The sequence below is a fragment of the Giraffa tippelskirchi genome, chromosome X (assembly GCF_054371585.1).
Source record: "Giraffa tippelskirchi isolate mGirTip1 chromosome X, T2T-mGirTip1v1.2.pri, whole genome shotgun sequence".
In the NCBI taxonomy this organism is placed as follows: Eukaryota; Metazoa; Chordata; class Mammalia; order Artiodactyla; family Giraffidae; genus Giraffa; species Giraffa tippelskirchi.
The window spans coordinates 114987663-115003394 of NC_137289.1; the positions used below are offsets into that span (position 1 = coordinate 114987663).

General features: G+C 38.4%; 1 protein-coding gene across 1 annotated transcript in view; it reads right to left on the reverse strand.

Moving 5' to 3' along the window:
* The window catches only part of CFAP47 (cilia and flagella associated protein 47), a 493129-nt gene that overhangs the window by 31078 nt on the left and 446319 nt on the right, over positions 1–15732 (reverse strand). The window contains exon 62 of the mRNA XM_081563532.1: positions 11172–11333. Within this exon, the coding sequence (XP_081419658.1) occupies positions 11172–11333 (162 nt within the window). The remainder of the gene's footprint in view (positions 1–11171; positions 11334–15732) is intronic.

The window sequence follows — 15732 nt, forward strand, 5'->3', positions numbered from 1 at the left end:
AGTTTTATGTAGTACATAAGGGTACAAATAACTTTAAATAACTCTGAATGGATTTTTAAAAATGTTTTTAAAGAGTTTTAAAAGGTATCCCAAAAGAAACAGGATATAACCTGTGTGCCATTAAATCCCAGAAACCTAAGAAATACACCAAGCTTCTGTTTCATCTCCAAGTGTACTTCAAAGCAAATTTACATTCAGTAACAACCAAAGTGCCTGGGAATTTTCATTCTTTCAGGGCATTTTATCAAGCATCCCTTATATATCTGGGACTGACTACGGTAGTCTGAGTCCCTGTCTTCATTGAACTCAGACTAATAATGACAGTAGATATTACATGACAAAACTCATCATAATCAAACTTCTGAAGACTAATATTAAATAAAACATCCTGAAAGAAACTAGGAAGAAATAATATGTTATCTATAGGGGAGCAACAGTTTAAATGACAGCACATTTCTCCTTGGAAACCAAGCAAGCCATAAGGAAGTGGTACATTTTTTCAAGAGATGAAGGAAAAGAACTCTGAATCATGAATTCTATATCAGGTAAAAGTATTCTTCCATAATAAAGAAATAATCTCAGATTAAGGAAAGCTAAAATAATGTGTCATTAGCGACTTAGCAGCAGCAGCAGAGCTAATCTTTAAAAAGAGCTCAAGGAAGTTCCTTAACAAAAAAGAAATTAGAACAGGAAGAGGCTGAGACTTCAGGAGGAAAGAAAAACAAAGGAATGGAGAAAAACAGGGGGAGGTATGGGCTTCTCTAGCGACTCACACAATAAAGAATCTGCCTGCAGTGTGGGAGACCTGGGTTTGATCCCTGGGTTGGGAAGATCCCCTGGAGGAGGTCATGGCAACCCAATCCACTATTCTTGCTTGGAGAATCCCCAGGGACAGAGGAGCCTGGCAGACTACAATTCCATGGGGTTGCAAAGAACTGGACACGACTGAGTGACTAAGCACAGCACAGCACATAATGGACTATCCTTCTTTTGATGAGTTTTTATAATATCTTACAACTGAAGCAAAGATTATAACATCATCATTCATGGTACTCAATTTATGTCATGACTTTACATTTAAAAATTGAGAGGAATAAAGGAGCCTATGGAAATGAAGTTTCTACCTTTATTATAGCAAAATGTCTATAGCAGTAGACTGTGATATGTTGCATATGAATATTATAATAAATAATTATTAAAAACAAACTATATAGTGATATGTATTTAAAAATACTATAGATAAATAATAATGGATTTTAAAAACAGTTTGGTTTACCAATACAAAGGCAAGAAAAGGAAAACAGATGAAAGAAACAAAATGAACAATGAAATTGTAGAAATAAACCTAATATATCAATCATTACTTTAGATTTTAGTGATGTAAATGTACACCAATGGAAGTCAAGTTAATTTAAAAGGATGATCAAATTATATGCTGTCTGTAAGAAATACACTTCAACTTTAGTGACATAGGTAGACTGAAAAGCATTATACCATACAAATATTCATTTTTTTAAAAAGCAAGAGTAAAATAGGAGCACCTATATAAATATCAGATTAAGTAGACTTCAAAGCTAATATATGTACCAGACAAAAAGAGATATTATATAATGACAAAGAGTAAATATGACAAAATAACACAAGAATCCTACATTTTCATGTACTAAATATCAGAACTTTATAAGTGTATGTAGCAAAAACATAATTTAAAAGAGAAATAAATAAATGCACAATTATGTCCTGGGATATGAATACTCCTCTCATCAATTTAGAGAACAATGGGATAGAAAATCAGTGAGGAAACAAATGAATTAAAAAATATGATCAACCAACAGGCTCTAACAGATAGGTGTAGAACACTCCAGCCAACAAAAGAATAATATCCATTCTTTTCAATAAATATAAAATGAATTTATGGAGTATGTTCTGTGACCAGAATAGAATCAAACTAGAAGTCAATAATGGAGAGACAACAGAAATCTTCTAAAACATTTGTAAATAAAACAATACTCTACCAAATAACCCAGAGGTCAAATGAGAACTCTCAAAGGAAATAAAAATATACATTTAGAACCAAATGAATATGAATATACAACAGATCAAAGTTTGTGAAATTCAGCTAAAGCAGCACCCATAGGGAAATTTATCACAAAAAAATAATTACAACAGAATAAAGAAAAGATATCCAATTAGTAATCTAAGCTCTCACTTCAAGAAACTAGAAAATATCAAAACAGGAGTGAAATCAGCAAGGTGACTGAATAAGATGTTCCTCACCCATATCTTCCACAACAAGAATAATTTCACATCATCCATGGACAAAAGTACTTAGGTAGGAGATTGTGAAACTCTGGTGCAGTCTAAGAATGAGGGGAGCCATTTTGATAATGCAGGCCCACAACCAGGTGGCTGACTTGCTAACTGTGGCTATGGCAAATGGCAAGGAAACAGCTCCATACCCCGAAGGACTCAGTCACAGCTCAATTTGGCTTTGGTTATGCCATCAATGCCATATGCCCAAGGACCTGGGAGGAGTCACACATCCCTGTATAGGGTGACAGGCATATGGAACTCAATTCTGGCTGTAGACTTAAAGTAGACTGTGAACCAATTCCAGCCCTTCTTGGCCATGGTCCTGGAACTGTCCCTGAAGAGCACTGATTTGGACAATTACCAGTGGACAGACAGAGAGTCTTTGTAGAAGTCCAGGAGTCCAGGGGAGAGGTCCCAGCACACCACTGGAACAAAACAAAGCAAAAAAATTCGAACTGGACACATTGCATAGCATAAGCAAAATAATTTCACTTTAGGAGTGTGAGCCTTCCCCCAGAGTGCCACAGCTCAGTGCTCAGAGAGAACTTCTCAGCCTGTGATTTCTCCCATGGAGGAAAGTGAGAATATGCAAATGAGTACCTCGATGGGGAGTGGCTGGAAGAGCAAAGAATAGGGCTCTTAGAGGTCACTAAACGGACACAGCTCCTACTAACTATATCACATACTCTATCAAGAAGGCCCACCCATGAGACAATGGAAACTTCTTTACTGTACTTCCCCCAGCTTGTCTATAAGTATCCCCAGCACCCTGGGTGCCTTACTCCCACACATCCTCATCCTTTGGCTGGTCTGAGTTCCCAAGAGCAGTAATACTGAGCCTTTGCAGATGGCTAGTGAGCATCTGTAGAAAGCAGGCCCACCTCTGAGGGGTTGCAAGAAACCACAAAGTTGAACATTTAGCACTGCTCTAGGAAAAGCAAAAGGGAGGCTTGTCAGCATTAGAACTGGTTTGACAGGATCAAGAGAAGGCATACAAGCTTTAGTATTCTGCCAAGAGACAGACGAAGAGGTGTGGAACAGGGATACACAGAGAAAAGGTCTGAGAAATCCTTGGAATATCAAGTAGGATGGAAAGAAGGTATTTATCTCCTAAAGACAGTCAGCAAAAACTGGAGGAGGTGACCACTACTTCAAATGAGAACACAGCAACACAATAAGTAAGGAGATCGGATCAGTAATCAACTAGCTCCCAACAAAAAAAGCCCAGGAGAAGATAGTTTCATCGGTGAACTCTACCAAGTATTTTAAAAGAATGGTTGCTAATCTTTCTTAAACTTTTCCAAAAAATTGGAGAGGAGGGGACACTCCTAAGCTTATTTTATGAAGTCAGCAATACCCACATGCCAAAGGCAGATAAAGACATTTCAAGAAAAGAAACATGCAAGCCAATATACCTGATGAATGTGTGCATGTGTGCATGCTAAGTCGCTTCAGTTGTGTCTGACTCTTTGTGACCCTATGGACTGTAGCCCATCAGGCTCCTCTGTCCATGGGATTCCCCAGGCAAGAATACTGGAGAGGGCTGCCATTTCCTCCTCCAGGGACATGATGAATATAGGTGTGAAAATTCTCAATAAAATACTAGGAAACTCAATTCAATAGTACATTAGAAGTCTCATACACCAAAATGAAGTAGGATTTATCCCTGGGATGCAAAGATAGTTCAATATATACAAATCAGCAAATGTGATACACATTAATAGAGTGAAAGATAAAAATCATATGATACTTTCAACAGCTACAGAAAAACCATTTGACAAAATTTAAAATCCTTTCATGATAAAAACTCTCAACAAAACTGACTTAGAAGGAATGTGACTCAACATAATAAAGGCCATATACGACAAGCCCACAACTAACATTATACTTAATGTTGAAAGGCTGAAAACTTTTCCTGTAAGATCAGGAACAAGACAAGGGTGCCTATTCTCACCACTCCTATTCAAGATAGTACTGGAAGTCTGAGCCAGAGTAATTAAGCAAGAAAAATAAATAAAAGATATCTAAATCAGAAAGGAAGAAGTAAAACTGTCTGTCTGCTAATGACATAATCCCAGGTAGCTCAAATAGTATAGAAACTGCCTGCAACGCAGGAGACTTGGGTTCAATCCCTGGGTTGGGAAGATCCCCTGGAGAAGGAAATGGCAACCCACTCCAGTATTCTTGCCTGAAGAATCCCATGGACAGCGGAGCCTGTAGCCCTGGCTACAGTCCATGGGGTCACAAAGAATTGGACATGACTGAGCAACTGACACTATATATAGAAAATCTGAAAGACTCCACCAAAAAACTGTTAGAATAACTGAATTCAATAAAATTGAAGGACACAAAATCCACATACAAAAATCAGTTGGCTTTACATACAATAAGAAAACAGTGAACTATCTGCAAAAAGAAATAAAACAATTTCATTATAACAGCATCAAAAAAGTATAAAAATAGTTATATACCATGATTAAATATGATTTATCCCAGATATGCAGGGTTGGTTCAACATTTGAAAATCAATTAATGAAATTCATCATGTCAACAGATTTAAAAAGAAAAAAAGTACATGATTATATCTATAGATACAGAAAAAGCATTTGATAAAATCCAACACACATTAATGATAAAAACTATCAGTTAATTAGGAATAGAGGTGTACTTCCTCAACTTGCTAAAAACTGTCTACAAAAATCCTACTGTCAACAACATATTTAATGGTAAGAAACTTCTAACTTTGCCACAAAGATCACATAAAAGCAAATATGTCTCCTCCCATCACTCCTTTTCAATCTCATATGCAAATCCTTGTTAATGCAGTAAAGCCAGAAAAGGAAACAAAAGATATTTAGGTTGGGAAGAAAGACATAAATCTGTCTTTATTTGCAGTTGATAGATCATCTATGTAGATATTACCAAAGACTCTACAATAAAATCCCTGGAACTGATAGGCAATTATAGCAAGGTTGAAGGATATAAGATTAATGTACAAAATACAATTGCTTTCTGTACATTAACAATGAACAAGTGAAATTTGGAATTGAATACCAAGATCATTTATATTAGCATCTCTCAAAATGAAATACTTAGGTATAAATTTACTAATATGTACACGATGTATATGAGAAAAACTACAAAACTCTGATGAATGAAAGTAAGCAACAACTAAATAAATGGGGAAATATGTTATATTCATGAATCAGAAGATTCACTATTGTCAAGATGGCAGTCCTTCTCAATTTGACCTGTAGATTCTATGCAATCCCATCAACAAATGGATTATATAGAGATGCAAAAGACTCAGAATAGCCAGCTCAGTATTGAAGAACAAGAACTAAGTTGGAGTACTAATACTACCTGACTTGAAGACTTACAATAAAGCTACCATAATTAACATAATATGGTATTTATTAAAGAATAGACACACAGATGAATAGATCAAAATAGAGAACCCAGAAAGAAACTCATATAAATATAGTCAACTGATCTTTGATGAAGGATCAAAGGCAATACAATGGAACAAAGACAGTGTTTTCAAGAAATGGTGCTGGAATAACAGGACATCCACATGCAAAAAAAATATAATAATCAAGACACATATTTTACAAGTCTCACAAATATTAACTTAAAATGGACCATAAACCTAAATGTAAAACAAACAAACAAACAAACAAAAACTATAAAACTCCAAGAAGATAATGTAAGAGAAAACTTATATGACCTGGGTATGGTGGTGTCTTATTGGATACAATAGCAGACACAGTCTCCATGAAATAAATAACAAGCTAGACTTCATTAAAAGAAGAACGATATCAAGAGAATTAGAAGATAAGCACAGACTGGGGGAACATACTTGCAAAAGAAATAACTCATAAAGAACTATTATCCAAAATATACAAAGAACTCTAAAAACTCAGAAGAAGAAAACAAATAACCCAATTAAAATTGGGCAAAATATCTTCTCGGACACCTTACCAAAGAAGGTATACATATGGCAAGTAAGCATTTGAAAAGATGCATCACACCATATGTCATCAGGGAAATGCAAACTAAAACTACCTACAGTGAGGTACCACTATACTTTCATTAGAATGGCTGAAATCAAGAACACCAGTACCACTGAGTACCAGGAAGAATGTGGAGCAACAGGAACTCTCATTTATTACTACTGGGGATGCAAAATGGTACAGCTACTTTGGAAGGCAGTTTTGTCATTTGTGATAACACCAAATACACTCTTAGAGACCCCATGGACTATACAGTCTATGGAATTCTCCAGGCCAAAATACTGGAGTGGGTAGCCTTTCCCTTCTCCAGGGGTTCTTCCCAACTGAGGGATGGAACTCAGGTCTCGCGCATTGCAGGCAGATTCTTTAACAACTGAGGTATCAGGGAAGCCCACCCTTACCATAGGATCCAGCAATCATGCGCCTTGGTATTTACTTAAAAGAACTGAAAAATTACATCTACAATAAAATCTTCACTCAGATGTTTATACCAGCTTTATTCATAATTGCCAAAACTCAGGAGCAATCAAGATGTTCTTTAGTAGGTGAATGGATAAAGGTACTGATACATCCAGATCGTGGAATATTATTCAATGCTAAAAAAGAAATGAGCTATCAAGTCATAAAAAGACATGGATGAAATTCAAATGCATATTGCTAAGTAAAAGAAGTCAATTTGAAAAGGCTACATACTATATGCTAGTCTGAGACTCTCAGACTGTAAGTCCCTTGGAGTCTCAGTCCAAGGAGTAGGAGATCAAACCAGTCAATCCTAAAAGCAATCAGTCCTGAATATTCATTGGAAGGACTGATGATGAAGATGAAACTCTAATACTTTGGCCACCTGATGGGAAGAGCCGACTCACTGGAAAAGACCCTGATGCTGGGAGAGATTGAGGGCAAGAGGAGAAGGGGACGACAGAGGATGAGATGGTTGGATGGCATCACTGACTCGATAGACATGAGTTTAAGCAAGCTCTGGGAGTTGGTGATAGACAGGGAAGCCTGGTGTGCTGCGGTCCATGGGGTTGCAAAGAGTCGGACACGAACTGAGTGACTGAACTGAACTGAACTGGTATACTATATGATTCCAATAATATGACATTCTGTAAAAAATTATGTAAAAAAACTATGGAGACAATAGAAAGATCAGTGGTTTCCAAGAGTGGGGTAAGAGAAATAAATAGGGAGAGCAAAGAGGATTTTTAGGGCAGTGAAAATACTCTGCATGATATCTAATGACATATATATATATCATCATGTGTGTGCTCCATCACTCAGTCCTGTCCAACTCATTGAGACCCCACAAATTGTAACCCGTCAGGCTCCTGTGCCCATGAAATTTTCCAGGCAAGAATACCAGAATGGGGTGCCATGCCCTCGTCCAGGGGATCTTCCTGACCCAGGGATTGAACCTGAGTCTCCTGCATTGGCAGCCAGATTCTTTACCACCGTGCCATCAGAGAAGCCCATATATCATCATACTTTTGACCAAACTCATAGGATGTACAACACCAAAAGTTAGACTTATTGGAAACTACAAACTTCAGATGGTTATGATGTATCAATGTAGGTCTACCTTTATTAAAAAATGTACCATTTATGTGAGTGATGTTGATAATGGGGGAGGTTACACATGGGTGGGTGCAGGGGGTGACTGAGAAATCTCTGTGCCTTCCTCTCACTTTTCTTGGAAACCTAAAACTGTATAAAAACTGTTTTAAAAATCCAGTACATACTGAATGATTCTATTTATATAAATATAAAATATCCAGAAAAGGCAAGGTTACAGAGATAGAAAACATATCAATGGTTGTCAGAGACAGGGGGCGGGAGTAGAGGTTGACAGAAAAGGGGTTGGAGGGAAATTTGGGGGGAGATGGAAGCACTAGTGGTAAAGAACCCACCTTTCAATGCAGCAGAAATAAGAGATATGGGTTCAGACCTCTGGAGGAGGGCATGGCAACCCACTCCAGTATTCTTGCCTGGAGAATCCCATGGACAGAGGAGCCTGGAGGGCTACAATCCATAGGGTCACAAAGAGTTGGACAGTACTGAAACAACTAAGTACTAAGTTGCTTCAGTACTGTCCAACTCTTTGATCATGAACTCCTTATTGCCAGATTCAGACCTAAATTGAAGAAAGTAGGGAAAACCACTAGAGCATTCAGGTATGACCTAAATCAAATCCCTTACGATTATACATCTCATTATTATCCCTTATGATTATAGATCTGATAGACAGAGTGCCTGATGAACTATGGACGGAGGTTTGTGACATTTACAGGAGAGAGGGATCAAGACCACCCCCAAGAAAATGAAATGCAAAAAAGCAAAATGGCTGCCTGAGGAGGCCTCATAAATAGCTGTGAAAAGAAGAGAAGCAAAAAGCAAAGGAGAAAAGGAAAGATATACCCATTTGAATGCAGAGTTCCAAAGAATAGCAAAGAGAGATAAGAAAGCCTTCCTCAGTGATCAGTGCAAAGAAATAGAGGAAAACAATAGAATGGGAAAGACGAGAGATCTCTTCAAGAAAATTAGAGATACCAGAGGAATATTTCATTCAAAGATGAGCTTAATAAAGGACAGAAATGGTATGGACCTAACAGAAAAAGAAGATATTAAGAAGAGGGGGTGAGAATACACAGAAGAACTATACAAAAGAGATCTTCATGACCCAGATAATCACGATGGCGTGATCACTCACCTAGAGCTAGACATCCTGGAATGAGAAGTCAAGTGGGCCTTAGGAAGCATCACTAGGAACAAAACTAGGGGAGGTGATGGAATTTCAGGTGAGCTATTTCAAATGCTAAAAGATGCTGCTGCTAAAGTGCTGCACTCAGTATGCCAGCAAATTTGGAAAACTCAGCAGTGGCCACAGGACTCAAAAAGGTCAGTTTTCATTCAATTCCCAAAGAAAGGAAATGCCAAAGAATGCTCAAACTACCACACAACTGCACTCATTTCACACGCTAGTAAACTAATGCTTAAAATTCTCCAAGCCAGGCTTCTGCAATATGTCAACAGTGAACTTCCAGATGTTCAAGCTGGTTTTAGAAAAGGCAGAGGAACCAGCCTTTGCCAACACCCACCTGATCACTGAAAAAGCAACAGAGTTCCAGAAAAACATCTATTTCTGCTTTATTGACTATGCCAAAGCCTTTGACTGTGTGGATCACAACAAACTGTGGGAAATTCTTCAAGAGATGGGAATACCAGACCACCTGACCTGCCTCCTAGAACTCTGTATGCAGATCAAGAAGCAACAGTTAGAACTGGACATGGAACAACAGACTGGTTCCAAACAGGAAAAGGAGTACATCAAGGCTGTATATTGTCATCCTGCTTATTTAGCTTATATGCAGAGTACATCATGCGAAATGACAGGCTGGATGAAGCATAAGCTGGAATCAAGATTGCCGGGAAAAATATCAATAACCTCAGATATGCAGATGACACCACCCTTATAGCAGAAAGCGAAGAAGAACTAAAGGGCCTCTTGATGAAAGTGAAAGAGGAGAGTGAAAATGTTGGCTTAAAGCTCAACATTCAGAAAACTAAGATCATGGCATCTGGTCCCATCATTTCATGGCAAATAGATGGGGAAACTGTGGCTGACTTTAATTTTTTGGGCTCCAAAATCACTGCAGATGGTGATTGCGGCCATGAAATTAAAAGATGCTTCCTCCTTGAAAGAAAAGTTATGACCAACCTAGACAGCATATTAAAAAGCAGAGACATTACTTTGCCAACAAAGGTCCGCCTAGTCAAGGCTATGGTTTTTCCAGTAGTCATGTATGGATGTGAGAGTTGGACTATAAAGAAAGCTGAGTGCCAAAGAATTGATGCTTTTGAACTGTGGTGTTGAAGAAGACTCTTGAGAGTCCCTTGGACTGTAAGGAGACCCAACCAGTACACCCTAATGGAAAGCAGTCCTGAATTTTCATTGGAAGGACTGATGTTGAAGCTGAAACTCCAATACTTTGGCCACCTGATGTGAAGAACTGACTCATTTGAAAAGACCCTGATTCTGGAAAAGACTGAAAGCAGGAGAAGGGGACGGCAGTGGATGAGATGGTTGGGTGGCATCATTGACTCAATGGGCATGAGTTTGAGTAAACTCCAGGAGTTGGTAATGGACAAGGAGGCCTGGCGTGCTGCAGTCCATTGGGTCGTAAAGAGTCGGACACGACTGAGTGACTGAACTGAACTGAACTGAAGGATGAGTTTGAAACCTAGAATGTGGCTATGTTTGCAAATTCTTCACATTTTTTAAAAATATTGAAATGTACACTGACAATGGGTGAATTTTATGCTAAGTATGTTATACCTCAAAAAAATCTGTAAAAATATTTTTTATATATGAGAAAGGTAAAAGTATTACTGTCGTGCTGCTTATGTTATCACAAGTATAACAAAGATAGCTGTGACTATGCAGAATAATACAAAAAATGGAATCTCAATGTAGGCTACCTAATCATCTCTACCTAGTTAAATCACTTAATAGCCCAAAACCATTAAAATTTACTGAGAAACCTCCCACCTATGTTTGAAAAAAATACATTAAAACACCCTTTGTAAAACAAATAGAAATATTATTCTAAATTTCAATATCTATTTACTTGTTCTTATTGTTCTTTGGTATTCACTTTGTAGATTCTATTTTCCAAGTTTTAAATAATAAATATGAAATATATAAAGCTTTGATTCCTAGAAGCAATATTGCTCTGACTTAACCAGAAAAAGACGACATAATAGAATTTTCCATCTTAAATTCTGTTTCCCAGTTCAGCATAAATTACATTCACAAAACCAGTTACACACATATGCTTGATGTATTACCTTGTCTGACTTGTCAGCCTGAAGTCAACAGTAGATTCCTTAAATAAACCAACTGCTTCAACAGTAATGACCTCATCCACATCAGGCTCAGTAGCAATCAACATCATGGGAAATGTCCAGATCCCATCTGTCATGCACTCTACTCTCAGTATAACTTGAGACCTTGAATAGAAAAAGAGATTTATAAAGGATATTGCAGGGAAACAAGCAAAGGGAATAGAGTATAGCAGATCAACATCTAAGGTGAAAATGTAAGTAAACCTGTGGTTTTAGTAAAAACTGAAACTTTTGATTCTTTAAGAAAATGTAGATGGAAAAGATGTGGATGGGCTGTTTACATCTCAGGAATAATTCTGTAGGTCAGAGTCCCTATTATTATCCTCCCTTTGAGGTAATTATTTTATAGGGTATCTTATTTATTCTCTAGTTATTTACTAAGAATTAGTAAGTTGGCTTAAAGCTCAACATTCAGAAAACTAAGATCATGGCATCCGGTCCCATCACTTCATGGCAGATAGATGGGCAAACAGTGGAAACAGTGGCTGACTTTATTTTTCTGGGCTCCAAAATCACTGCTGACGGTGATTGCAGCCATGAAATTAAAAGACACTTACTCCTTGGAAGGGAAGTTATGACCAACCTAGATAGCATATTAAAAAGCAGAGACATTACTTTGTCAACAAAGGTCCGTCTAGTCAAGGCTGTGGTTTTTCCAGTGGTCACATATGGATGTGAGAGTTGGACTATAAAGAAAGCTGAGCGCCAAAGAATTGATGCTTTTGAACTGTGGTGTTGGAGAAGACTCTTGAGAGTCCCTTGGACTGCAAGGAGATCCAACCAGTCCATCCTAAAGGAGATCAGTCCTGGGTGTTCATTGGAAGGACTGATGTTGAAGCTGAAACTCCAATACTTTGGCCACCTGATGTGAAGAGCTGACTCATTGGAAAAGACCCTGATGCTGGGTAGGATTGGGGGCAGGAGGAGAAGGGGACGACAGAGGATGAGATGGTTGGATGGCATCATTGACTCAATGGGCATGGGTTTGGGTGGACTCCAGGAGTTGGTGATGGACAGGGAGGCCTGGCGTGCTGCAGTTCATGGGGTCGCAAAGAGTCGGACACAACTGAGTGACTGAATTGAGTAACATATGTAGACTTCACTCTGCAAATTTTCTGTACCCAGCATAGAATATCATATTACTTAAGAATCTGAGGAGAGGTTGGCAAATGGACCCAAGTGTTACACTAAAAGGTATTCCATAAGGGAATTTTCTGTTCAAACTGAAACATCATGAAAAAGTTCTTTGAACTCTTGCTTCACACAGAAAAATTATATTTTATGTGAAAACTTACAAAGCCCCCAAAACTGACTTAAACTGAAGCTTTAAAAAATTAAATTTCAACTGATAAATATCACAAACACTTTACAATAACATGCAATTGAATGGCAGTTGAATTAATGAAGACAGTCAATATAGCCTTCTAAGCAGTTGGCTCTGAAAAATAGTGGAGACATAGGTCAGTAGCTGATGGTGAAGAATAGTTACTCATGTGTTTGCTTGCTTTGGGTGGAAATAACTCAAACACATAACTCCATAGTTTCAAGCCATATCATATGTCAGAATGGACCAAGAAATCACAATCTTCTTACATAAATCTTTCAGAACAGTTCTGGGAACTCTTAGCTTCTTTAAATTGGACTGTGAAATCATTCAACAATTTGGGGAACAGCTAGATAATATATTATCAAATTTGAAAGGTGCAGACACTAAACCAGTTAATTCACTATTAGTAATTTCCCTCAGATATACTTCAAAGATTTCAAGAAGCAATTTGTATAAGGATGTTCAATGCTGCATTACTTATACTATAAAAAAACGGGTACCAAAATTTTGAAAATATCCCTTCAATACAGTGCTAGTAACAATAAAATGGAGTAGCCCTCATAAACAACAAAAGAGTCCAAAATGCAGTACTTGGGTGCAACCTCATAAACGACAGAACGATCTTGGTTCGTTTCCAAGGCAAGTCATTCAACACCACAGTAATTCAAGTTTATGCCCCTACCACTGACGCCAAAGAAGCTAAACTGATCAGTTCTAGGAAGATCTAGAAGCCCTCCTAGAACTAATATCAACAAAAGATGTTCTATTCGTCATTGGGGATTGAAATACAGAAGTAGCAAGTCAAGAGATACCTGGAGTAACAGGGAAATTTGGCCTTGGAGTTCAAAATGAAGCAGGGCAAAGGCTAACTGAATTCTGCCAAGAGAATCCACTGGTCAGAGCAAATATCTTTTTTCAACAACACAAGAGACAACTTTACACACAGACATCACCAAATGGTCAATACCAAAATCAAATTGATTATATTCTTTGTAGCCAAAGATGGAGAAGCTGTATGCAGTCAGCAAAAACAAAACCCGGAGCTGACTGTGGCTCAGATAATCAGCTTCTCATAGCAAAATTCAGGCTCAAACTAAAGAAAGCAGGGAAAACCACTAGGCCAGCCAGGTAAAACTTAAATCAAATCCCCTATGAATATGCAGTAGAGTGACAAATAGATTCAAGGCGTTAGATTTAGTAAACAGTGTGCCTGAAGAACTATGGGTGGAGGTCCATAATACTACACAGGAGTGAGCAAAACCATCCCAAAGAAAAAGAAAAGCAAGAAGGCAAAGTGGTTATCTGAGGAGGCTGAAGAAAGAAGAGAAGTAAAAAGCAAGGGAGAAAGGGAAAGGTACACCCAACTAAATGCAGAGTTCCAAAGCACAGCAAGGAGAGATAAGAAGGACTTCTTTGATGAATGATGCATAAAAATAGAGGAAAACAACAGAAGGGGAAAGACTAGAGATCTCTTAAGGAAAACTGGAAATATCAAGGGAACACTTCATCCACAATGTGCACAATAAAAGACAAAAACAGTAGAGACCTAGAAGAAGCAGAAGAGATCAAGAGGAAACGGAAAGAAAACATGGAAGAACTGCACAAAAAAGATCTCAATGAACCAGATAACCACGAAGGTGTGGTAAGTCACCCAGAGCTAGACATTCTGGAGTGTGAAGTCAAGTGGGTCTTAGGAAGCACTGCTGTCAGTAAAGCTAGTGGATGCAATGCAATTCCAGTATAGCTATTCAAAACTCTAAAAATGATGCTATCAAAGTGGTGCACTCAGTGTATCAGCAATTCTGCAAGACCCAGTAGTGGCCGCTGGACTGGAAAAGGTCAGTCCTCATCCCAATTCTCAAGACGGGTAGTACTAAAGAATGCTCAAACCATTGGGCAATTGTACTCATCTCCCATGCTAGTAAGGTCATGCTTAAAATCTTGCATGCTAGGCTTCAGCATTATGTGAACGAAGAACTTCCAGACATCCAAGGAGGGTTTAGAAAAGGCACAGGAACAAGAGATCAAATTGCCAACATTCACTGGATCACAGAGAAAGCAAGGGATTTCCAGAAAACCATCTACCTCTGTTTCATCAACTACACTAAAGCCTTTGACTGTGTGGATCATTAACAAACTGGAAAGCACTTAAAGAGATGGGAATACCAGACCATCTTACCTGTCTCCTGAGAAACCTGTATGGAGGTCAAGAAGCAATAGCTAGAACCCTGTATGGCATAACTGATTGGTTCAGGATTGATAAAGGAGTACGATAGGGCTGTCTGTTGTCATCCTGTTTATTTAATTTATACTCTGAGAAATGCTGGGCTGGAATCAAGATAGGTGGGAGAAACATGAAGAAACCTCAGATATGCTAATGATATCACTCTAATGGCAGACGTGAAGAGGAACTAAAGAGCCTCTTGATGAGGGTGAATGAGAAGAGTGAAAAAGCCGATTTAAACCTAAATATTTAAAAAAACTAAGATCATGGCATCCGGCCCCATTACTTCATGGCAAATAGAAGGGTAAAAGGTGGAAACAGTAACAGATTTCCTCTTCTTGGTTTCTAAGATCACTGCAGAGGGTGACTGCAGCCATGAAATCAGAAGACGATTGCTTCTTGGCAGAAAAGCTATGACAAACCTAGATAGTGTGTTGAAAAGCAGAGGCATCACTCTACCAATAAAGTATGTATAGTCAAGGCTATGGTCTTCCCAATGGTGACATAACGGTTGCGAGAGCTGGACTGTAAAGACGGCAGAGCACCAAAGAATTGATGCCTCGGAACTGTGGTGCCAGAGAAGACTCTTGAGAGTCCCTTGGACTGCAAGGAGATCAAACCAGTCCATCCTAAATGAAATCAACCCTGAATACTCATTGGAAGAACTGATGTTGAAGCTGAAGCTCCAGTATTTTGGTCACCTGATGCAAACAGCTGACTCACTGGAAAAGTCCCTGATGCCAGGAAAGATTGAAGGCAGGAGGAAAAGGGGACGACAGAGGACAAGGTAGTTGGATGGCATCACCAATTCAATGGACATAAATTTGAGCAAACTCCAGGAGATGGTGAAGGACAGGGAAGACTGGAGTGCTGCAGTCAATGGGGTTGCAAAGAGTCAGACACGACTGAGCGACTAACCAACAACAATAACAATAAAGTTGTATTACACTGAA